We start from the raw sequence: 26,707 nt of genomic DNA, 5'->3' as shown, positions 1-26,707 counted from the left end.
GTTTGCATAGACTTTATGACCATTGTTGGGAATGCAAGGTTGTTCTGGACCATCAGTGCTTCCCTGAGTTCCAAGATCCTAGGAGTCTAGGATTTAGAGCTGAAAGGGACCTGAAAAGTTATCTAGTCCAACTCCATTATTTGATAGAATACAAAACTGAGGGCCAGAGAAGTTGTGACCTACCCCAATTACACAGCTAGTAAATAAAAGATTTGAACCAGTTCTTATGCTTCCTAAAACAATGCTTTTTCAGTGATATAATGCTAACAATTTACCCCTCAAACTGGTCAAGTTCAGCCAGGACCTGGGTCTCCCAAGAAGGAGATGGAGACTCATTCTCAAAATTCACAAGGCTCTTGCATGCTGGCTAAGATTGAGCTGGAGTCTGCTTAAGATAGCCAGATTGGAAAAAGAGCCAAATATTCTATTTTCAGCGTGAGCATTTATGCCTCAGAAATCAGTAAATTTTACAAATCTGGAGGCTTGATATATCGCTTCGTTGACTGTTTAGACTTAAGAAAGTGATGGAGAAAAATGTTAATGATGCAGATTAAACTTAAAAGTTATTGATTAAGTGATTGGAAAGTATGTCCTGCTTTTGGAGAGCTGATTATTAAATGTTTACCAGCACACCACTGCTTCCCACTTACCACCATTGGCCTAGAATCATAGAATCCAAGCTTGATAGCAGTGGAAAGAAACCTTTAAGATCACCTAGTCTACTCTAACCTTTCTCTTACTCCATATTCCCCATTTCACATGGGAATAAAGAGTAAGACAGGAAAGTGATTTGCTCAAGGATATATAGTGTGGGAATTGAGGGAACCATATGGACTCCAATTTTTGACTAAATTCTGGAGCTAGTCAGTTCCCTTTCTATTCAGTTGTGGGTCTAGTCCAACTTCTGTCTTGTGAGCAAACTTTATTCAATTGAGGGAATGGTGAGAAAACTTTATTGCATTGTTTGAACCCAGCCCTGAATGGCTGGGAAGCTGGACCCCCTCTCTCTGCTGTTTAGAGACCCTTAACTAAGGACCTAGATTATTCTGACCAGAAACCCAGAAAGATCCAAAGATTGATGCAAGATGTTTTCTCACAATTATACATCTCAAGCAACCCATATGTCTTATCTGAAAACTGGCCCTATACTGGTCAATCAATTATTGTTTCCATGTTCCTTTGATCATTTACAGATACTTGGGAAGAGTGGGACATCTCTTTTTTTATTTTGGGGAATTGCATTTATTCCCTCTCCCCCTCCCAATTTGGAAAGTCCTTAATCTTTCCTTCAATTAGAAATCAGATTACTTAATTTTGTAAGCTGGTGGTTTTCTTTCAACTAACTGATCTTATTTGATTAATTAGTTTTAATGCATAAAAAAATCTGTCTCCCCCTGTCTTTGGGGGTCCAGTGCCAAAGCTGAGGACATGTGCTCCCAATTTGTTATGCAATTGGCATGCATTGCTCAATAAATCGATATGCTCAGAAGCTCAAACCTATTTCCTCAGTCATTTCATCTTTAACCCATCATAGTTTTGGCAAGCCATGCTAGGTCAAGTCAAGACTCCAACCTTACCAGCCTTTCAGAAAAGCTCTGTAGAGTTCTCTGGTTAATTTTTCACTGAGAGAATTTTTCATGGAAGACTACTTTGGGGGTTGGGCTCCTGATCTCCATCCCCATTTCTTCCAAGCTATGGTAAGGATTAAGTTTAAATTTTGGATTAAGTTTTCTCCTGGGGATGGGGAAAGTTAGGTTAAAGATTTAATTTAGATTAAGCCTAAATTTTCCCCCATGAGTAGGGAAGGGTTTTTGGGTTCCCCCGGATAGATTTTTGGTAGCTTGGAACCAGGGGATGCTCCCAATAGCTATGGGAATAACTAAACAGTGAGTAATTGAATTATGTGAAATGTAGCACAAATCTGCAAGAGATTCAGCCAGGAATTCACTTTTGGCCCTAATTCAGCTCTTTTCATTATTGCAAATTGAAAAAATTACAGCTATCAAATAGGTGTTTGTCTTGTGTTTGTGTTTAGTGTTATGTATAGATTCTGCAACCATGAAAGATTTCTAAGGGGAAATTGCAGCCAGCCGGAAAAACTGCTAAAAAGCTGCAGCCAAAGAGTTAAGAATGCTGAGGAATATTTTGAAAGTGTATTTTATTTTTTCCCTATTACACATAAAACGATTTTTAATCTTCGTGCTTTGTAATTTCGAGTTCCAAATTCTGTCCTTCCCTCCCTGCCTCTCCCCCAACATTGAGAAGGCAAGCAATTTGATACAGGTTATACATGTGCATTCATACAAAACATATTTCCACATTAGTCATGTTGTAAAAAAAAAGACCAAAACAAACAAACAAGAAAAATAAAGTAAAAAACCGGTATGCTTTCATCTGCATTCAGATTCCATCAGTTCTTTCTCTGGAAGTGGATAGCATTTTTCATCACAGGTCCTTCAGAATTGTCTTAGATCTTTATATTGATCAAATAGGTAAGTCATTCACAGTTGATCATTGTACAATAGTGTTGCTACTGCATACAATGTTCTCCTGGTTCTGGTCACTTCGCTTTGTATCAGTTCATACAAGTCTTCCCAGGTTTTTCTGAAAGGATCCTGCTCATCATTTCTTATAGCACAATTGTATTCTATCTTAATCACATACCACAACTTGTTCAGCCATTCCCCAATTGATGGGTATCCCCTCAATTTCCAATTCTTTGCCACCACAAAAAGAGCTGCTAAAAATATTTATATATATGTCTTCTCCCCATTAAAAAAAATCTCTTGGGACATAGAACTATTAGATCTACTGCTGGGTAAAAGGGTATGCACAGTTTTATAGCCCTTTGGGCATAGTTCCAAATTGCCCTCCAGAACGGCTGAATCAGTTCACAACTCCACTAACAGTACATTCGAGTCCCAATTTTCCCACATTCCCTCTAACATTTGTCATTTTCCTTTTCTGTCATGTGAGCCAATCTGATAAATGTGAGGTGGTACCTCAGAATTGTTTTAATTTTCATTTCTCTAATCAATTGTGATTTAGTAGGGTTGACTAAATATAGCTTTGCTTTCTTCATCTGAAAACTGCCTGATCACATCCTTTGACCATTTCTCAGTTGGAGAATGGCTCTTATTTTTATAAATTTGACTCAGTTCTCTACATAACTGAGAGATGAGGCCTTTATTGGAGAAACTTGCTATATTTTTTTTTCACAGTGCTGGGGGAGATTAATGAAGTTTCATACTTGAAGCAGTTCTCCCAGAAGAACTCTCTGCCCCAGTAAGCAGGATTAATGCCTACTTTAGACTTTCAGTGAGAGATTAGGTTAAAAATAAAGGGGAAAAAAACCCTGCAAGATACTTTTTCTCTGTCATTTCAGCTGCAGCCATGTTGGGATTACAGAGATAAAGTCAGATAACCAAAGAAAGAAAACTTTTTCCTAGCTTGCAGAACTGCTAAAAACATCTTAGTAGATTTTGAAGTTTGGAGATTAAGGAATTTGATGATTGATTATTTTAAGATTACAGGAGAGAACTCTTAGGACTTTGGTTAATTCCAGGAACTCACCCCCTTCTCTTTGTCCTATCTGACAAGACACTTAGCAGAAGCTTAACATATGCTATAATACCTTAGTGAGTTTGGGGGGTACCATTCTGAAGAATTTGTTTTAAGGAAAAATAAGAATTAAATTTTGTAAAAGTTTTGGGTATAAATAACACTTAAATAATTTCTCCCCCTAAAGATTGGTAGACCTTGTTTTAGTTTAATGAAGGAAAGCAACTTTGAAATTAATCTCAGAGTGAAGAAAAAAAAGAGTCTGTACTTTGCAGTTTAAATTTACCTGGTACTTAAGCCTGTCCTGACTATGAAAAGAAAAGAGCTTGCCTAAATCAGGCAGCAACTTTAAAAATGAGTGAAATTTAATTAAGGAATAGGAAGAGTGATTTAAACCAAAGAGGGGTCTGTGAGGAAGAACCACTAGCCCACCCCCACCATCACCTGGACACAAACCCTCTTATAGATAATAGGGATAGATATTCACAATGATGGGAGGGGAAACTGACTAGAAATGTCTTTTGGGAAGGCTGACAATTTATATAACAGAATAAATTGTTTAGGTAAATTAGAAGCAAGATCACCAAAAAAAATTAGAAACCATGAATTTGTAAGCTCTTAACTGGTTTCTGTGGTGGGTAAAAGATAAAATGATAGAGGAAACAGATTTGAGATTCCAAGCATATTGATTTATTGAGAAATGCATGCCAATTGCATAACAAATTGAGACCAGATCTCCTCAGCTTTGGTACTAGACCCTCAAATACAGGGGGAGGTAGATTTTTATATGCATTAAAAACAATTAATCAAAACAAACAAAAAAAAAGACCAGTTAGCTAAAAGAAAACAATTAGCCAGAATAGAAAATTAGGTAATCTGATTTCTAACAAAAGGAAAGATTAGGGATTTTCTAAATCGGGAGGGGGAGAAGGAACAGATGCAATTCCCTGAAATCAGGAAAAGAGATGTCCCACTCTCAAGTGTTTGTAAGAATCAAAGGAACATGGAAACTTTAATTGATTGACCAGTAGGGGACTAGTTTTCAGACAAGTCATGTGTGCCTGAGATAAATAGTTGTGAGAAAACTTGCATCAATCTTTGTATCCTTCTAGGTTTCTGGTCAGCATAACCTAGGTCCTTGGTTAGGGGTCTCTAAGCAGCAGGTAGAGGTAGCCCAGCCATGTGGGGCTGGGTCAAACAATACAATAAAGTTTTCTCACAAGATGGAAATTAGACTAGATTCATAATTGAATAGAAAGGGAACTGAGCTAGCTCCAGAAGTGAGTCACAAGATAGAGTTAGCATGGTTCACTGCATTCCCACAATAGTAAGTTAGTGGCAGAGTTGATACTCAGGTACCCGTCTTTTGACTCCCAGTTCAATCCATGCTTTTTGCCCCATGCCAGGGGCACAAAGACGGTCTCATTTCCTGTACGTGGGAATAAACTGGATTCCCATCCAAGCTCTGCAACTTGATGACTGAATAACCTCAGGCACATAGTAGGTACTTAATAAATGTTTGCTGGTGATGGTGATGATAACTCCATTTTCCACCATATTGGTGCCCAATTTCTCAACCATTTTTTTAAAAAAATTAAATTATAAGTTTCTTCCCCAGTATTTTATGATCTTGGATTTACCAAATAGTAGTCTATTGTGATGCATTTAGTTCCTGTTCTAGGTTATCTAACTTACTTCATTGATCTATTTTTTTTAATCCAGTACAAAATAGTTTGATAATTACTGCTTTATAGTATAATTTGAGATCTGACAGAGTCCCCTTTCTTCCTTTAAAAAAATTTCCCTTAATGTTCTTGCCCTCTTTCATATAAATTAATGTAAATTATATTATTTTACTCCATTCTATGAAACATCCCATTGTTTTTTAAAAAGATGTATTATTAAATTTATAAAAATAATTTGGGTGGCATTGCCAAGGCAAGGCAAGGCATTTATATACTTGTATATATACACTTACTATGTGCCATGCTCTCTGATAAGAGCTGGATATATAAATAAAGCAAAAGGTAAGACAATCTCTGCTCTCAAGAAGCTTACATTCCAGTGAAGGAAGACAACATATAAAAGAATTCTGAGAAGGGTTGGGGATGGAAACATGCTGGAAAACAGTGAAAAAAAGAAGTCACCTACACACCACAGTGAGGAAAGGTGGATTCGAGCGAAGTGTATGGTGAGAACTATCACATTTGGGGGGGGGCGTAATTTTCCATGCTTATACTTTTGTTAATGCCCTCCCTAAAGGGGGTAAGTCTACTCTGGACCTGGAGGTGATTGGGCAAAGGACCACCCAGCATGGTGTACTCGCACCAAAGAAGGCACTATGCTCTATGAGCAAAGCAGAATTGAAGTAGCTAAAAAGAAATGCGGGATTCACAGATTTAGAGAATCCACCCCAAATGTTCACACGGACTATTTGTGCCCGACCTGCAGCAGAGCATTCCAAGCTCGTAGTGGTCTGATCAGCCACGGTCAGACACACTGCAACTTGGCTCTAACATAGTGATGCCATTTTGGTCCTCTTTGAGAATGAAAGACAACTAACCAAATGTATTCTGGACCTGAATGGACTTCTGGGATTTGGAGTCTGGGCTTTTGTTTTGTTTTCCTCAAAGGAAAAATAAGTATATCTCCTATTTACCTTTTCATTTCTCTCCATATGCTGAGTCAAGGTTTCCTGTATTCTTCCCATAGCTCAGAAAACTTTTATAAGTTTAGTCGTTATGCCATTGCTATGAAGACATTTCATATTGATATTCTTTCATTGTCAAAGGTACCTTTTAGCATGACTTAATTAGTAGCAGCAAACATTTATGTAGTGCTATTATATTAGGTTTGCAATTATATTAACTCATTTGATTTGATCCTCACAATCATATTTTATTGTTTGTTTTTCTATTTTACTTATCCATTATTTAACCTTTCTAAATACTTTCTAGATTTATATTCACCCAGACAGTATCACATACAGAAACAAAAGCATGGAATGTGACATTCAACCCCTGAGTTTGAATCCTGCCTCTGCCTCTGCCTCTTATCAATTGTGTGACCCTGAGAAAAGTCCCTTCATCTCCCCCAGGTTTTATTTTCCCTTTCAGTAAAAGGAGTCACTCACTCCTTAACTCGAGGGAACTATGAGGACCCTTGACATCAAGGCGGTTATACAACTAGTATCCATTAATGAATAAAACACATGACATCAAACAACTATTCTGGATGCTACTCTTTGAAGTTTAAAATAATTCGTTGAGATCTTTTGTTTTTATATACTTATAACTTCCAAATACAGCTTTCCCTCAGTAACACTTTCAAATTAGATTGAATTTTATTAATCACAAGAGCATTTCTCTACATGGAACTCAAATGAGATAATTGTAAAGCTCTTAGCGCGGTGCCTTGCACATAGTAGGCACTTATATAGATGTTAAATATCATTGCTACAGTTATTATTATTTGGAAAAGCTGTACACATATTGCACAAGGACAATTTTTCAGGCTGGGCAAGGTATAATTTCCTTGAACCATAGCTCTAGAGTTATAGGGGTTTTTCTTGGAGCAGCTAGGTGGCACAGTGGATAGAGTGCCAGCCCTGAAGTCAGGAGGACCTGAGTTCAAATCTGGCCTCAGACCAAACACTTAACATTTACTAGCTGTGTGACCCTGGGCAAGTCACTTAACCCCAATTGCCTTAAAAAAAAAAAGGTTTATCTTGTCCAACTCTCAATTTACAAGTGAAGAGATTGAGGCCAAAAATATGTATTTATTGTGGTGAGTCATTTAACGCCATTATGGTAATGCTGATTTTCAACTTTGAGAGAAAATGTGGATTCACGGATTCTTCACAATAATTCTATAGCATTTAGGGGTTTATGACCTACAAGTTAGGAACTGTTAGACTAAGTTTCCTCTAAGTTCCCTTTTAGCTCTAAAGTCTATGATAGTTCAAAGTAGGGAATTTTTTGGATTATTCCTCCTCAGTCCCTCTGGGGAAACAGTATCAAGAAAGTGATGTGCCCATCTTGTTGCCCAGGAGTGAGGAAGTTGAGTCAATACATTGAGGATACTGGATGTCCTCTTGGGGATGAGGGTAGATGACAGGTGTGGGTCCCAGCTAATCAGTCTTAGTTGGGGCTTCTTTTTTTCCCCTTACATATTTTTCCCCCATTAATTTTTATTTATTCATTTTGAACTTAAAGATAAAAGAAAGATTATTTTCTTGTACACAGCACAACATAAAAAGAGGATTCAATATAAAACCGTAAATTTCCTTTTCTCGCTGTTTCCTATTTTTGAAAAATTGTGTAATAAAGACTACATGTTATTTTCAAAACTATCCTGTTTTTCTGTGCTTCCTTCTAAGTTTTCTTTTGTTCTCTGCGGTGCACTTTTTTTCTCCCTCCCTCCCCACCCTGCCCTAGAGAAGGCTCCCATTATACATAAATATGTATATATGCAAATCACACTCTACCTACTTCTATTTATCTGTTCTTTCTCTAGATGTGAATAGCATCTTCTTTCATAGGTCTTTTGTAGTAGATTTTAATTAATAATTAAATACACAAATTTATAATACTCAAGATGACTTAGTCATTCAAAGGTGTTCTCAAAACAATATTACTGTTACTGTATACAATGTTCTCTTGGTTCTGCTCATTTCACTTTTCACTATTTCATGCAACTTTTTTCATGTTTTTCTATTGGTTGGGGCTTCATAGAGGACTGAGAAACATAATCTTTTGACCAAGGATTTACTTTCCTCCACCAGGCATGGATACCCCAAAATCTGGAAGATGGAATAAAAAAAGAATTGGCACTCACCTTGCTGAAGAACAAAAGTGCTGTTCTGGTGAGAAAACACTTGGGTCTTTCCTTCTGCTTCCTCAGCTTGATTTTCCCTTCATGGTACCATACCCTATAGTCTGGTTTATTTACTCCCACTGGACAGTATGGGCCCCAGAGATAGAAGCATCCAGAAGGCCAGAGGGCCACTAGATAAAGAAATGACTTTGGCACGTAGGTGATCAGAGTTCACAGACCACCCCTTAGGTGAGACCTGGATGTTTTGGAAAGAGGACTGAACCAGAAGACCTTGGTTCACTCTGTCTGCCACCAGCTACCTATGTGACATTGGTGAACTTACTCAAACCTATCACAGCTTCCATTTCATCATCTGTAAAATGGGGGTAATAATACTTACGTTATCTAGCCCCTGAACTGTTACAAGGATGAGGGACCTTAGAATATAGAATATCGGAGTGGAAAGAAATCTTAAAATATTAGAATATTATAGCTAAGAGTATCAGAGCTGGAATGGAGCATTAGAACACAGGATGTCAGAATTGGAAGACATTTTAGAACATTGGAATGTTGAAACAGATAATACTGGAAGCAATGTGGAACATTAGAACAAGGGAAGGCTGGATTCCAGTCCTGTCTTTGACACAAACTGACCCTAGGTAAGTCACATAACTTCTCAGTGCCCCCAGACAACTCTCTCAAACTATGAATCTCAGAAGTTACTGGTTTGCATCAGGAAAAGGATTTTCCCCACTGGAAGGCTCCCACACCAATGAAATCACAGGTCCAGACAAAAGCAAAACCAAACAAAATACAAGATCTGGAAGGGGCCTTAGGACATAAACAACAATGGCAGATTAGACCTTAAGAGATCCCATAGCACAACCCCTTCCTTGAGAACTAAGTGAACCTGAAGCCCAATAAAATAATTTGCCTGAGATTCCATAATAAAACGGAGGTTTAGAGAGGCAAGGAATATGCCCAGAGTCACACAGCTAATATGTCTCAGAATCTGAACTAAGGGATTCCTGATTCCATGTCTAACATTCTACCCACTACACCAAGTTAGTGCTACAACCCAAACATAATAATAATAATTGCTGTTGATCAATTATTGTTTCAGTTGTGTCCAACTCTCTGTGACCCCATTTGGGGTTTTCTTGGCAAAGATGCTAAAGCGGTTTGCCATTTCCTTCTCCAGCTCATTTTGCAGCACAGGGTTAAGTGACTTGCCCAGGGTCACATAGCTAGTAAGTGTCTGAGGCTAGATTTGAACTCATGTCTTCCTGATTCTAGGATTCTGGATTACATTGAGCCACCTAGCTGCCTAGCATTTATATAATGAGTTAAGATTTGCAAAGTGCTTTACAAATTATATCTCATTTTGTACAACATTAGGAAGCATGTGCTATTATTATTCCCATTTTATAAATGAGGAAACTGAGGCATAGAGGGGTTAAATATCTTGCCCAGGGCCACACAACTACTAAGTGTTTAAGGCTGGATTTTTATTCAGATCTTCTTGACTCCAAGGCCAGCACTCTATTCACTGAGCCCCATAGCTGCCTTGAACAGCTAGATTGTCTCTTCTGATCCCAAGCCCAGTGTTCTTGCCATTGTCCCAGGCTTAGGCTAAAGGATAAGATTCTGGCTCTGCCATTGAGTCTTGAGGAGTCTCCTAAGTTTTCTTCTCTGTTTATCCCAGGGCATCCCTTCTGAGCTGATCCATCTCATAGCAGAGGAGTACATGGGTAACCAGACAGACCCAGTTGCCATTCGGGATGCAACTCTGGATATATTTGGAGACAAGGTCATCATTTTTCCAGCTCTGAGGATATCAAAGAAACACAGAGGTGAGCCATTCTCGAGGCTCGAAGCTTATGGCTTCAAACTGCTCCAAACCAGACTCCAGGAACCCAAGAGTCAAAACAATCAGAGCAGGGTGGGAGAGAGTCTTTATTCTCAGACCGAGGCCCAAGCAGGATAGTGACTTCCTTGGAATCATGGAGCAAGCTCGTGAAGGTCTGAGGATCTAAGGAATGCTTAACTTTATTTCTATCAAAGACACCATCATTATTCCAGTCTCCTCAATTTGGAATCTTAAAGTCATCCTTGACATCATTCTCCCTCACCCCACATATATCATCAGTTGCCAATAATGCTGTTTCTACCTTTATAACATTTCTCTCACCCAAAACCTCTACAGACAGTCATCACTCTAATTCAAGCTCCTTTTACCTGTAATAACCTCCTAATTCTTCTTCCTACCTCAAGCTTCTCACCCCTCCAATCCATTCTCCACATTCCTGCCAAAGTGATTTTTTTTAAGCATAGATCTGACCATGCCCCTCTCCTACATCATCAACTCAAGTGGTTCCTCATTTCCTCTAGGGTCAAGGATAAATTCTTCTGTTAAGCTATGAAAGCCCTTACTGCAATGGATCTCTCCTTCTTCACTAGAGATTACTCTGCAATCCACTCAAACTCCATCCAAACAAATTCCTATTTCTGTTTATTTCTATTCCTCACACATAATACGTCATTTCCCACTTTTGGACCTTTGCACTGATTTGCTCTCCCCCATGCCTGGAATGCATTCCCTCCTCACCTCTGTCTCACAGAATCCTCTCTTCCTTCATGACATTGCTTAGACACCACCTTCTACTGAAGCCTTCCTGATCCCATCAATGCCCCCTCCTTGAAGCACCTTATAGTTATCTCCTTTGCATTTATCTATATTTGTTCACTGTATTCTTGCTGTCTCCTCCTTCAGAATGTGAGCTCTTTTTGAGTAGGGATTATCGTCAATCATTGTATCTGTGTCTCCACCTCTGCTATAGCACAGATTGATTTCAAGTTAGAGGGGCTTGGTTCAAATCCTCTTTCTGCCATTTGCTATCTGTGTGACCTTGCGAAAATTACTAAGTGCAAAATCACTTATCACCTGAAGGTTGGCAACCAGGAGATGAGCTTACTAAGTTCACACATGGGAGGACAGAATATCTAAACCAAGGAAATCATGGATCCTTGAAATAGTGGTACCATATTTGTTATTAATTATGATATTGTATGTTACAATAGTAATAACAAATTCTTTTTAGAGACATCTAAGTGGCACAGTGGATAGAGCTCTGGTCCTAGGGTCAGGAAGGCCTAAGTTCAAATCTGGCCTCAGAAACTTACTTAGCTATGTGACCCTGAATGAGTCACTTAACTTCTGCCTGCCTCAGTTTCCTCAACTACAAAACAGAAATAATAATACCTACTCCCCAAGGTTGTTGTAAGAACCAAATGAGATATCTGTAAAAGATTTAGCCCAGTGAGTAGCAAATAGTAGGTGCTTAATAAATGCTTGTTTCCTTCCTTCTGAGAGCATGAGAATTTCTCTTCAAGATGAATGTCAGAAATAGCTGGTTCTGTGTTCTTATTGGAGAGATGGGTTTTTCACTTAATATCCTCAAAGGTAGTTTTGTAGTGCTTTAACAATAGATGTTCAGGGAGAACTAGCACCTCTGGTATGAGGACTTGCTGAGCCTTTTCAGGGCTGCTCACCCACCTTTGGTGTCCACCTAGCACTCACCTCTCACCTGTGGCTCCAAGAAGCTGTAGCATGCACAATGGCCACCCGGGTAAAACCATCTAGGCATACGGGCTAAAGCAGAGTAAGGGTAACCAATTGGCTACCCACAAAAGATACTACCCCAAGCTTGTGAAGACTTCCCCTGGCAGAATGGGAGGGTGAGAACAATTTGTTCCAGGGGCTATGAAGACAGCTGAAGCAGGCACTATGAAGTGCTTACAAGCTTGGTCAGACATTGAAGATGCTGAGGTCATCCGCTGCATCCTGGGCTGTGGCCAGTCATCCTGACTTTTGTCCTGCCACTGGAACTTCCATGACTCTGGAGGAGAAAGTGAGGCTGACAACTTTGCACAGCCCTGCCTCACTTAAATCCAATTCAGGTGCAAGTCAAAATATCACCCTTGATGTCACTGATCCTCTTCACAATGAAGGACATGTAACAGAGGGCAGAGACAACAAACAACATTGAAACAAAATGGGCTTGCCCAGCCCAACATAATGGGCTTGTCCTGCCCAATAGCCTCAGATTCCTAACTCCAGGCTTCTCCTTGGCTCTTTTCCTTCAGATTCTGGTGCTCCAGTCTACTTTTATGAATTCCAGCATCGGCCAAGTGCTTTCAATAAGATCAAACCTGCTTTTGTAAAATCTGACCATTCAGCTGAGCTCACATTCATTTTTGGAGGCCCTTTCATGACAGATGAGCGCTCCATGTTGGGTAAGGAAAATATATCAATCAGCATTTACTGAATATTTACTGTGTGTCTAGAATTGTGAGAAATACAAAGATACAGTTTTTCTTTAAAGAACTTAGTATCTTTTGTGGGTAGTTAAGACATATGTGTGTGTATATATGTTGGAGAACATACAATCTCAGGGCAGATTAAACTGATAATTAAATGTTGGGTTTTATAATTAAAATCTCAATATAGAAGAAGACTTCGATTATTGTGAAATCCATTCAGCAATCAGCCAACACACATGTAATACTAGCCACACTATCCCAAAGATATTGGAGTCCCACTTTCCATTGCAGCTGCTCTTAGGGACTTAGAGATCTCCAAAGAAAAGCAATAATACTAAAAAGCAGTTGCCAGGTGTGGTGGCACATGACTGTAATCCCTGCTTCCAGGAAGGTGGTGATGGTGGATAGCCTGGGCTTAGGAGTTCTGACCTGCATTGGGTTCAGCCAATTGGGTGTCTACATTAAGTATGGCACCAATATGGTGAACTCTCCTGGGCGGGGGGCCATCAGGCTTCCTAAGGAGGATCAAACAAGCCCAAGATGTAAAGGAGTAGGTCAAAGCTCCTGTGTGGATCAATAGTGGGATCGGGTATTGAATGGACACTGTACTTCCAGTCTGAGCAAGATTGGGAGATCCAGTCTCAAAAAAAAAAAAGTCCCGTGGACTACATCTACTACTTCTGAACCCATGAACATGGTGATTGGGTTTAGTCATAGGGGAATCCTGACCACCTAGAAGAAGGGTCAAATTCTTTTTCTCATACTCTGACTCATTCCACTGCTCCCTAAGGAAGACTTACTTAAAGCTTAGGTTTGGCTCATATCTAGGATCTCCCCAAAAAGCAGAGTAGACTTGTATTCCATATACAATGTAAATCATGGATGGGGCAGGTATTTATTTCTTACATACAAAAGAAAAACTTAATATTAAGACAGGGCTTTCACAAATACGCACTAAGAGAAAGACTTAAAAGAGGTTAACTACGTGTGTGTGTGTGTCCGTGTGTGTGTGTGTGTATGTGTATCTGTGTGTATTCTTATACTCTCCTGAGAGGTTTATACTTAATGCATCAAGGCATAATGTAATTTACAGGACCCTGAGTAGACATTATCACATTTCACCTTAACTCTGCCCTGTCCAAACAATCCCTTCCAGGTTCATGTCTTCTGACAAGCCCGGTCAGGCCTTGAGATTATTCCTCTTATCAGTGGTCATCTTCTTTAATGTATAAGCTCATCAGGAAATGTAGGGAACACCTCTTCTGCCAACTGAGGATCTAGTATCTCTAGACCTCTCAAACTTACAAAGTGGCCCCCCACTCTGGAAATGTCCATCTCAGGATCACTGCCTGGTAACCTGTCATCAGGCAAAGAAACAGAAAGCAGAAGAAGCATCCCAAGGTCCAGGTTCAAGACAACCTAGATGAGGACCAGTTCTAGCTGCCATGTGAGAATAATGACAATACTTCCAACGTGTTAGAAGAGCCGTGCTCATGGGAAGTCCTAGAGTTACAGGATGTTCCTGGTTGGTCAAAGGAAGAAAGACAGGGGAAGAATCAATACTTTTTTAAAGGTGCACTGAGCCATTGGCTCTTCCTGCTCAGTGGCCAATAAGAGAATTGACTCATTATTCTAAAAGCACCCAAATGCTGAGCTAGTGTCATTAGTTAAATTTAATAAAAAGGTAAACAAAGGCACACTTCAAGCATGGTAATGGTATGTTAGCAGGGGCACAACCAACCAATAAAGTAGACTGATGATTGCCTCAATTAGAGGCAATTAGAGGAGATACAACTCCTTGTTTATAAGCATAGAACAAAGAAAAGCACATAATAGGTGAGGAGATCACACCATTGGTTATAACATTGGCAGAATCATGGGGGTAAGGAATCATAATTGGTTATGGTTACATTAAAGAAAACCGGCATACACATGCATGTGGGATCAGGGCCACCACCCCTCTCTATCTCTAGGAAATGTTTTGTGAATATATAGGACCCAGCTTCATTCCTAGGCCAGTGACAGTAGACTAGGAGTAGCAGCCTCATGAGTGCCTGGGAATAGGACAAAAGACCACCTTTAATTGGCAAGGTGGGATGCTAAGATGGAACAAGGTCAGCTAGTTTGCTCCTCGGGGGTAACACACAAATGCCATAGAGTTTCTCAGAAACTGAGGTTATGTGGGATAATAAGCTTTCCTTGGCACAAAGTGGTTTGCAGATGATGCTGAGATAGCAATTCTCATGGAATTGGAATGGTTTATTAGATAATTGAACTTCTAAACTTCAGCTCAGAATTTTTCTTTAATTAAAAGTGATCAAGAGGGAATCTGACTCTTCAGAGAGCAAGATTGAACTTTTGAACTCATGAGCTTCTTCACATAGAGATAGAAAAGAGGTTGAGGTTTGTTATGTGGGGCTACAGAAAAAATCACTTACTGAGTAAAATCAAGTGTAAAATACAGGATCACTCTCTGATTTTGACGCTAGTATACATGGTTAACCAGAAGCCTGCAGGGCAGCTGTCCATATAATCTGTTAGAGAATTTTATAATTCTAAAACTATTTCCTACCCTGCATGTCTGTATGTCAGAGTTTTCATGGAAAAATTAGGAGTTTCCCCTTAAGTACAATGATTTCAATGAACAACAAATCTTTTGGTCAGGCTCAGGTGTTTCTGAGATGTGCAGTGTGACTTGAATGTGAATTTCTGATAGTTTTTGTTGCATCAAGCTCTTCACGATGCCAATTGGGTTTGACTACATGAGAAATGATTATGTTTTCAGCTTTTCCAGACTCCACTGAGGAGGAGAAACAGCTAAGCAGAATAATGATGAGATACTGGGCCAATTTCATTCGGAATGGGTAAGTAAGATGGAGATAATCACCCTACACAAAGGAGGAACCTCTTGATTCTAGGATGGTCTCTGAGGAAGATCTTAGGATACTTGAATCCATTACTTGGAAGCCACAGAACTGGGCAGAATCATCATCTCAGAGACTCACATTCTCCCCTTGTCCCTGCTTCAAAGTACTGGGCCAGTGTCACTGTTATCTCAGAAATAATCTTTGTTATAAGTAGTAGAGAAGAGGACTCCATCTCTAGTCTACTAGAGTTTGAGCTTTCAGTCTCAGCTGGGGGGAAATTTAAATCCTAACCTTTGCTTCCTAGCCTCCTGTAAAAGATTCTTGTGGTTCCTGGTTTTTTTTTTCTCTTTGCAGCCATGTTCCTTTGTACCCTCAAATGTTAGGGTCCTATGACCTCTAACTGCAAGGTCCTACAACCCACAAATATACCTCAGAGAACTAAGAAGGGTCCAGAAAGTATTAACAAGGTTGTCTCTTACGTTATGACCCTTTACTTACGTTATGTCTTTACTACTTTGTCCTTTGACATATGCTGTGCCTTAAGACCTCTGGCAGCTTATAGGACAAGCCTACCATCTTATAAAAAGCATGAGATTTTTCCCAGGGATACATACAGCGCAGGAGAACCCATTTACAGACCCCCAGAGAAATCTATCTGGGTAACCAGAGACCTCAGAACTATACTGCTTTGCTTCAAAGAGATTTCCTCAGGCTCTCCTGCTCTCCTTTCTGACAACAGTTGGCTCTGAAGTTCAAAGGCAAATGTAGAAAAATCAGCCCAAGAACTTTCCCTGGTTCTCTTTTGATAAGATTACTACAACACTTTCAGAGGAAGAGAGAGACTGGTGCTTATGTCATGGTTGTTGACACTGGCTACCTTATCATCCCAGTTATTAATCATCTGACCTTCTTGGTTTAGATGACCCCTGCCTAGGCTTTCAAAACAGCTCACTACTCATTAAAGGAAAGGATATGAAGGCAGCTAGGTGACTTTAATCAATAGAGTGCTAGATCTGGAGTCAGGAAGACCTGAATTCAAATATAACCTCAAACAACTGCTAGCTATGTGTCATTTAGCCTCTGTCTGCCTCAGTTCCTTCAACTGTAAAACAAGGATAATAGTAATTACCTTCCAGAGTCATTGTGAGAATGAAATGAGATCTCTGTAAAGCATTTAGGACAGTTCCTTGCACATAGTAGGCACTTAATAAATGCTTGTTCTCACCCCAGTTCCCAAACAACTTCACAGATAATCACAAAATGGACATTTTATAGATATCTTAACAATTAGAACTTCCTATATAGAGGAAGCTAGATGGTATAGTGGGAAAAGTGCTGGATTCAGAGTCAGGAAGACATGAGTTCAGATTCTCCCTCAAACATTTAATAGCTGTGTGAGTCTGGGCAAGTTGTTTTTTTTAATTTTTGTGAAGATAGCACAGCAGTATAAGCAATATATTAAATGTTTGCTCTGCCCCCACAAAGAAAAAGAAAGCTTTCATATGAACATCATGAACCAGATATAATCAAGATACAAAATAGCACTCATAAAGATAATAATGTCAGATAGGTAACCTTTGTCAACCTCAGTTTCCTCATCTGTAAAAAGGAGATAATAACGCCTACCTCACAGAGTTGTTGCAAGGATCAAATGAGATAACATATAGAAATTACTCGGTAAATATTAAAGTGCTTTATTTTGCTGTTGTTGTTCAGTCATTTCAGTCATGTCTGACCCTTCATGACCCCATTTGGGGTTTTGTGGCAAAGACAGTGGAGTGGTTTGCCATTTCCTTCTCCAGTGGATCCATTTTTGTCAGACAATCAGAGATTAAGTGACTTGCCCAGGGTCACACATCTAGGAAGTGTCTAAGGCTGAATTTGAACTCAGGTCTTCCTGACTCCAGGCCCAGTGCTCTATCCACTGAGCCACTTGCTGCCTCCAAAGTGCTTTATAAATGCTATATATATGTATGTATATATATATATATATATTTATATAGATAGATATAGATATAGATATGTATGTATGTATGTATATATGTAGAATTATATAGGAAGTAGCGACAAGTTCCCCCATAGAAGAAATCAAGCAGAGACTGGAGGACCACTGGTTAAGTATGTTACAGTACTTTTTTCAAGTGTAGTCTGAACTAGATAGCCATTGAGATTCCCCTTTCAACTCTAAAATTCTGTAATTCTGTGTTCAGTTCTTACCCAAAAGACAAACTTAAGTACAGCTCTTCAAGCCCATACCTGAATGAAAAGGAATAGAGAAAGGAAAGGGAAGAAAAGAAACATTTATTAAGCACTTACTATGTGTCAGGCTCTGTGCTAAGCACTTTATAAATATGATCTCATTTGATTCTCACAACAACCCTGAGAGGTAGGTACTATTGTGATCCTCATTTTACAGTTGAGGAAACTCAGTCAGGCAAAAGTTAAGTGACTTGCCCGACTAATAAGTGTCTGAGGCAAAATTTGAACTCCTCACTCCAGGTCCGGCCACTGAAGTCTACTGCCCCTTTTAGAATAGTTCTTAGGATAGCAGGATGCTCACCATATGATCAATTACACTGCCCCCAGCTAGACCTTGAGGAGAACAAATTGGCATTCCCAGATATTTAGCTCCTATCCCAGTCACCTACCATAAAGTTACTGTTTGCATTCCTCTCTGTTAGTTCCTGGTGGGAACTTTGACCTTGTTTATTGTGCATTTCCCTCACTCTGCTTTCCTTACCCCCACGTGTAGTTTTATTGACCTCAAATGACCACGAGAAATTCAATGATTAAGTCTGCCTATCCTTGGCTGAACCTTCACAGTGCCAGGATCCCCTTTGCCTTCCATGACCTTGTTGCCACACACTCCCCACAAAATTCCTCATGTTGGAAGATAAGTAAGCTCAAAAGTCCACGATTTCAGACAAGCTAGATGAGGCAGCATCAGGCCTGCCACATTTCATCACAGTTCACACTGCTATGGAGGAGGGGTGGAAGGCACCCAGTCACTGACCCAGGACTCCTGCCCTTCCTCAGGTTTCAATTTCCACATGGTCTCCCAGGCTTCACACACTGTCTCACTGCCCTACATACAGCCACTAAAACCTCTCCATGCTGGAATCTCTCCCAACATACTGCTCTTTCTTTCCATCTCCTCCCAACACACTTCAGAACCACCGTCCCCACAGCCACTGGCTTTCTTTGCACAGTGCCTCTATCTCTGCTCCCAGGCCAATCTTTCAACAGCTAAGTCAGCCAACACCAGTCCCAAGGATGCTTCTTGATACCCAGTAACCAGGGGTTCTTACCTTCTTATAGGTGATCTCTTTCAGCAGTCTGGTGAAGTCTGTGGTCCCCTACTTAAATTCTGTTTTTAAATGCATAAAATAAAATACATTGGATTTAAAAGGAAACCAATTGTATCAAGTAGCTAGGTGGTTCAGTGGATGGTGCTGGGCCCAAAATTAGGAAGACTTGAGTTCAAATCTGGCCTCAGACACTTGCTAGCTGTGGGACCTTGGGCAAGTCCCTTAAACTCTGTTTACCTCAGTTTCCTTAACTGTAAAATGGGGATAATACTAGCACCTACCTCCCAAGATTATTATGAGGATTGAATGAGATTATAATATTGTGAAAAGCTGCTAAGCTTAGCACAGTGCTTGTTAGATAGTAGACACTATAGAAATGTTAGCTATCATTATTGTTATTAACAATAATAATAAAATATGATTATTACAATATAAAAACAAAACCAAGTTCACAGACCCCAAGTTAAGAACCTCTGCCATCATCAGAGGTTATCCTGTCCAGCCGCCATGTTTTTACGAATGAGGAAGAAAACCTTCCCAAAGTCACACGAGTAGAAACACCTATACCATTAGCCCTTCCCATCAAGCATTTGTACTAGTCCTGGTATCCTCCCACTCCTTCCACAGCTAGGTTACCATCACAATAGTAAGAGTCCTCCACATTGCGATGCTCCAACCCATTTCTTGTTACAATGCACCTCCGTAATGTTATCTTAATACCTTATGCTCAGAAAGATAATGTAGTTGGGGAGAAGGGGTCCTTTCTCATCAAAGAGTCAAGTATCTCCCATTATAGGATTAGAACACACAACACATGTAAAACATGTTGTCATTGCATATGTGTTATCACATGCACTTGCTTCCAAATAATATGAGGTGTCATTACTTTACAAGGGGTCCTAGATTAGATTAGATTAAGCCTTTATTGAATACTTCCTATGTGCCAGGAACCATACTAAGCACTGGGGATACAAGGAGTTTCCTACTCTTGAGAAGTTTATGTTCTAATGGGGCAAGATAACACACAGAGGGGGAGTAGAAAGAGGCAGGGATGGATGGTAATCCTTGCAATCTAGTACCTAGTCTAGACTCAAAGAAGAGTCATTCTTAGGGAGGGCAAGGCAACTGGGGTGAAGTTGGAACAGGCCACAGAGTGAGCCATCAGGGAAATATGTGTCTGTGGCAGCTTGTGAAGGACATGGTACATTCCTCCAGCCACTCATTCCTTTTCCCCTAATTTCCAGGGACCCCAATGGAGAAGGGCTGCCCAACTGGCCCCTCTATGACCAATCAGAGCCACACCTAGAGCTCAGCTTGACTCCAAAGGTCGGAAGGAAACTCAAAGAGGACAAAATGGAGTTTTGGGGGAAATTCATTCGTGAAAAAGTGAAGCCGTATCATGAAGGAAAGAAAGTGCACACAGAGTTGTGATTTCCCCAACACTGAACTAACTTAACACATCAAGACCAAGGCATTTAAAGAGATCATTTTAAGATATTAAACTTTTTGTGTGTATTGACAACAACAAACCAACCAATATAACCAAACAAAAATGTATAACCAAAATAACAGTAGCAATAATGGTGATAATGTTAACAAATACCTGGCTGCTCTATTTTAGGCGCCCTTGAAGCAAGGGACATGTTTTATTTGTCTTTATAAAAGCCTCCTAGCACCCATCGCAGTGCATTGCATAGAGTGAGAATTTAACGTCTGGTAAGTGCTTATCTAGTATTTCAAAGAACTTTACTGTCACTGTTTATTTAATCGGCACAACAATCCTAGGAACTAAGTAGTATTTGTATCTTTATTTCCATTTTACAAATGAAGGACCTGAGGCAGTTGAAGTGACTTGCCAAAGATCTAATTCCAACCCAGGTCATAAGATCAAACCAGGATTTAGAGATTTGGGGAGTTTCTTTGGTTTTTAAGATTTGCTTAATGGCAGAGGGATCAAATTAATAAAACTAATTTTTAAAATGCTTGTAACTTGAAAAATAAAAATAATAAAAAGAAAAAGCCTGGATTTAGGGCTGTAAGGGATTGTAGATTTAGAACTGGAAGGGACATTAAGAGTTATGGAATAAATATTACGAAGCCACAGTCAAGATTATAAAGGATTTCGCATCATCTACATTAAATATCAGAGGGCTTGTAATATGATATTCTGAAAGGCAAAGGAACTGGGATTACAACCAAGAATCAGCTATCCAGTGAAACTGAGCATAATCCTTCAAGGAAAAAATGGATAGTCAATGAAATAGAGGACTTGCAAGCATTCCAGATGAAAAGACCAGAGCAGAGCAGAAATTTTCATTTTCAAATACAAGACTCAAGAGAAGCATAAAAAGGTAAACAGGAAAGAGAAAACATAAGGGATTCAATAAGATTTAACTGCCCTACACAGGAAGATGATACTTCTAACTCTTAAGAACTTTATCACTATTAGGACATTAGAAGGAGTACACATAGACAGAGTATACATAGACAGTGGGTATAAGTTGACTTTGATGGGATGATATAAAAAAAATTAAGAAGTGAGAAAGAAAATTGCAATGGGAGAAGAGGGAAGGGGGGGTAAAATGGGGTAGATTATCTCACATGAAGAGGGGTGAAAGATCTATTACAGTGGAGGGAAAGATGAGGCAGAGCATCACTTGAACCTTATTCTCGTTGGAATTGGCTCAAAGACAGAATAATTTGCACATTCAGTTGGGTATGGACATCTATCTTACCCTATAGGGAAATAAGAGGGAAGGGTGATAAGAAAAAAGGAGGAGGACTGATAGAAGGGAGGGTAATTGGGGGGACATAATGGTCTGAAGCAAAACACTGATGAGAAGGGACATGGTAAAGAGAGAGAAAAGGATAATCAGGGGAAAAATAAGATGGAGGGAAAGAAACCATTAGTAATCGTAACTGTGAATATGAATGAGATAAACTCACCCATAAAACATAAGTGGATAACAGAGTGGATTAAAAAACAGAATCCTACAATATGTTGTTTACAAGAAACACATTTGAATCAGAGAGACACATACAGAATAAAGGTAAAAAGCTAAAGCAGGACATATTATGCTTCAGCTGAAGTAAAACAATAAAGCAGGGAGAACTAAGAGAACGTTGTACACAATAACAGCCACATCGTGCAATGACTAACACTGATGAACTCAACCCTTCCCAACAATACAAGGATCTAAGACATCTCCAAAGGCTTCATGATGGAAAATGCTATCCACATCCAAAGAAAGAACTATGGAATTTGAATGCAGATCAAAGCATACTATTTGCTATTTTTTTCTCTTGAGTTTTGTTTCCTCTTTCTGGTGGTTCCTCCTATTGGTTCTAATTCTTACAACATCACTAATGTGAAAATATGTTTAATAGGAATGTATATGTATAGCCTATATCAGATTGTGCGCTGTCTTGGGGAAGGGGGTGGGGAGGAAAGAGGAAAAAATTTTAAACTCAAAAGCATATGGAAGTGATTGTTGATAAATCAAAATAAATTAATAAAAAAATAGGTATTTCAATCTTCAAATAACATTTAAAAAATAAAATAAAGCAGGGGTAGCAATTATGATCTCAGACAAAGCAAAAGCAAAAATACATCTAATTAAAAGAGATAACAAGGAAACATCTTACTAAAAGTTCCATAGACAATGAAGTAATATCAATACTAAACATATATACCAAGTGATATAGCATCCAAATTTTTAAAAGAGAAGTTATATGAATTACAGGAGGAAATAAACAGTAAAATTATGCTAGTGGGAGAAATTTAAGTGGGAGGAAATTAAATCAGATCTAAACAATTGGAAAAACATAATTGCTCATGGGTAGGCCAACATAATAAAAATGATAATTCTACCCAGGTTAATCTACTTATTCAGTGTCATACCAAACAACCAAAAATTATTTTATAGAGCTAGAAAAAAATATTAATAAAATTCATCTGTAAGAACAAAAGGTCAAGAATATAAAAAGCAACGGAAAAAAATGGGATGGAAAGTGGCCTAGTCATATTAGAATTCAAACTATATTTAAAAATGGTAACTATCAAAACAATTTGGTACTGGCTAAGAAGCAGAGTGGTGGATCAGTGAAATAGATTAGGTACACAACACATTGTAATAAATGATCACAGTAATTTAGTGTTTGATAAACCCAAAGATATAAACTTTTGGGACAAAAACTTAATATTTGACCAAAAGAAACTGCTGGGAAAGCTGGAAAACAAAATGGCAGAAACTAGGTATAGACCAACAACTCACTCCGTATACCAAGATAAGGTCAAAATGGGCACATGATTTACACATAAGGGATGATGCCATAAGCAAATTAGGGGAACATGGAATAGTTTACCAGTCAGATCTATAGAGAAAGGAAGAATTTAGGACCAAACAAGAAATAGAGAGCATTAAAAAGTGGAAGATGGATATTTTAATTATATTAAATTAAAAAGGTTTTATGCAAACGAAACCAAGGCAACCAAAATTAGAAGGAAAGCAGAAAACTAGGGGTGGGAGGAGAGGGAGATTTACAAGTATCTCTGATCCCAAATACATGGAGAACTGAATCAAATTTATAAGAATAGAACTCACTCCCCAAATGAGAAATGGTCAAAGGATACGAACAAGCAGTGTCCAGGCAAATAAATCAAAGCTATCTATAGTCGTATGAAAAAATGCTCTAAATCATTGCTTATTAGAGAAATGCAAATTAAAACAACTCTGGGGTACCACCTCATACTTATCAGATTGGCATATATGGCAGAAAAGGAAAATGATAAATGTTGGAGAAAATGTAGGAAAATTGAGACATTAATGCATTGTTGGTGGAGTTGTGAACTGATCCAACCATTTTGGAGAGCAATATGCCCAAAGGGCTATAAAAATGTGCATACCCTTTGATCTAGCAATACCACTTCTAGTGCTGTATCCCAAAGAGATTGATAAAAAGGGGAAAGGACCTATTTATATAAAAATATTTATGCAAAAGTATCTTTTGTGGTGGCTAAGAATTGGAAATTGAAAAGATGTCCATCAATTAGGGAATGGCTGAACAAGTTGTGGTATATGGTTGCAATGGAATATTATTGTGCTATAAAAATGATGAGCAGGATGATTTCAGAAAAACCTGGAAAGACTTACATGAACTGATATAGAGTGAAGTGTGCAGAACCAGGAGAACATTAAACACAGTAACAGCAATACCGTACAATGATGAACTGTGAATGACTTAGCTATTCTCAACAATACAACAATCCAAGACAATCCCAAAGAACTAATGATGAAAAATGTTATCCACTTTCTGAGAGAGAACTGGTGGTAGATGGATACAGACCAAAGCATACTCTTTTTCACTCTCTTTCCTTCTTTCTTTTTCTTTCTTTTTTTTTTTTTGCTTGAGTTTTCTTCTGCAAAATGGCTAATGTGGAAATATGTTTTACATGATTGCATATTTATAACCTGTATCAGGTTGCTTACTGTCTCCGGAAGGGGATGGAAAGAGAGGAAAGGATAGAATTTGGAACTCAAAGCTCTAAAAAAAAAAGAAGGTTATTGTCAATGCCATCAGCTTTGAGCATATCTGCAAGCCTGAAGTGGAGCACCTGACTGGCTGTGAGGAGTTTGAGTGTACCCATAACATGACTTATATGTTGAAAAAGCTGCTCATCAATTACATCTCCATTATTTATGTATATGGTTTTATTTGTCTCTATACCCTCTTCTGGTTGTTTTGGATGCCTTTGAAGGAGTATTCCTTTGAAAATGTGAGGGAAGAGAGCAGTTTCAGTGACATTCTTGATGTCAAGAATGGCTTTACATTTCTTCTATATATGGTCGACCAGTATGACCAACTGTACTCTAAGCCTTTTGGTGTCATCTTGTCCAAAGTCAGTGAAAATAAACTTAGAGAAATCAGCTTAAAGCATGAGTGGACATTTGAAAAACTCTGGCGTCACATTTCTCACAATGCCAAAGACAAGCAAGAATCATACCTTTTTATGTTCTTGAGGATCCCTGATGCCGTGTTTGACATCATGGACCTTGACGTGCTCAAGCTGGAGCTCACCCCAAAAGCTAAGGTCCCAGCCAAGACTTCCCAGATGTCTAACCTGCAAAAGCTCAGTCTCTGCCACTGTTCCACTAAGGTGGAACAGACAGCTTTTAGCTTCCTCCGAGATATTCACAGAAGTGGCTGAAATCCCAACCTGGGTGTACTTGCTTAAGAACTTTTGGGAGTTGTACTTGGTAGGCAATTTAAACTCTTGAGAACAATAAAATGATAGAACTGAAGTCTCTGTGGGAGCTAAGGCACCTTCAAGAGCAATCTGACATAAGTCCACCCAACATCACAGATGTAAGCCCCTTTTCTCACAAAGTTAGTCATTCACAACGACTACACTAAGTTTGTGGTACTTAACAGCCTTAAGAAAATTATGAATGGGGGCAGTTAGATGGCACAGTGGATAGAGCACTGGCCCTGGATTCAGGAGGACCTGAGTTCGAATCTGGCCTCAGACACATAACACTTACTAGCTGTGTGACCCTGGGCAAGTCACTTAACCCCATTGCCTAGCAAAAAAAAAAAGAAAAAGAAAATTATGAAAGCAGCCAAGTTGCAGCTCCAGAACTGTGAACTGGAGAGGATCCCTTATGCCATTTTCAGCCTCTCTAATTTGCGGGAGCTGGATCTGAAGTCCAATAACATAGGCACAACTGAAGAAGTCATCAATTTCCAACATTTGAAAAGACTGACTTGCTTGAAATTGTGGCATAACAAAATTGTAAACATTCCCCCTCCCCCCGCCACCACCTCCACTCGCCCACATTCTGCCCAAACAATTGTTTAAATGTGTTAAACTGGGGACTTTGAGTCTGGGGCAAAACTGTGTCACCTCGATCCCAGTCAGTTATCATAGCTCGCTCAGCTGGAACTGAAAGGAAACTGCCTAGATCCACCTGCCAGCCCAACTAGGGCAGTATTGACACCTCAAGATGAGCAGGCTGGTGGTAGAAGATGACCTCTTCGACACTTTGCCAACCAAAATCAATGAAGCATTGAACTAAGACAAAAATACCCTTTTCAAGGAAGGGATCTGAGTGGAGATCATACATACCCAAACCCGTGAGTAGGAAAGCCACAGCCATGGATTCCTAGATTGAAAATGCTTGTATACGAGTTATTGCAAAATGATGCATTAGTAGAGATACCTTTGAAGGAAAGAGAGAGTGAGGAAGAAAGAGAATTCGAGAGTGAGAATGAGTAGAAGCCTGATGGGAGATGTAACCAAGTTGTTTGGGTTTGTAGTGTTTCAAGACAACACTTCCAAATCTCTTCATCTTTGTCTTGGTCTTCATCTTCATCTTCATCTTAGTCTTCTTCTCCTTCTTTTCTCCTTTTTATGGAAAGGGAAGGACAAATTATAATCACTAATCTCGATTTCTTTTTAAATTGTAATTGGATGCTGCTGCTGTTGAGTGTTTATAAACTGCTTGCTTGCTAAAGTAAATGATTAAATTCATATTTTCTTACTAAAAATGTTTAAAATTGTTTTTACATGTAATTACAGAAAGAAATAAAAAAATTTTAAAGAGTTATGGGTTATAAATTTAGAGATAGAAGGGACATTAGAAATCATCGAGTCCAACACCCTCATTTTATAGATGGGGAAACTGAGGTTCAGAAGGGGTGAATGATTGATTGGCTCAAGTTCACATAGATAGGAAGCAGCAAGGGTGGGATGTGAACTCTGGTTCTTTTCTTGTGGAAAAATGAAAACTTCTTGGAGAAGATAATTATCTTTGATAATTATTGCATTATTGA

General features: G+C 39.0%; 1 protein-coding gene and 2 pseudogenes across 2 annotated transcripts in view; all 3 read left to right on the top strand.

Moving 5' to 3' along the window:
• LOC114032431 (carboxylesterase 3-like) overlaps positions 1-20,858 on the top strand; it is a 40,099-nt gene extending 19,241 nt beyond the window's left edge. For both annotated transcript variants that reach the window (XM_027847729.1, XM_027847728.1), the window contains exons 10-14: positions 8,345-8,425; positions 10,082-10,229; positions 12,523-12,672; positions 15,485-15,563; positions 20,119-20,858. In XM_027847729.1, coding sequence (XP_027703530.1) covers positions 8,345-8,425; positions 10,082-10,229; positions 12,523-12,672; positions 15,485-15,563; positions 20,119-20,305 — 645 coding nt within the window. In that variant the 3' untranslated portion in view covers positions 20,306-20,858. The remainder of the gene's footprint in view (positions 1-8,344; positions 8,426-10,081; positions 10,230-12,522; positions 12,673-15,484; positions 15,564-20,118) is intronic.
• Positions 20,859-21,709: 851 nt separating this feature from the next.
• On the top strand, positions 21,710-25,360 carry LOC114031873 (annotated as a pseudogene).
• Positions 25,361-25,420: 60 nt separating this feature from the next.
• On the top strand, positions 25,421-26,323 carry LOC114032397 (annotated as a pseudogene).
• Positions 26,324-26,707: the final 384 nt, after the last annotated feature.

This window comes from Vombatus ursinus, unplaced genomic scaffold (genome assembly GCF_900497805.2).
Source record: "Vombatus ursinus unplaced genomic scaffold, bare-nosed wombat genome assembly UNPS02005286.1, whole genome shotgun sequence".
In the NCBI taxonomy this organism is placed as follows: Eukaryota; Metazoa; Chordata; class Mammalia; order Diprotodontia; family Vombatidae; genus Vombatus; species Vombatus ursinus.
This window is presented reverse-complemented; position numbering and strand designations above follow the sequence as displayed.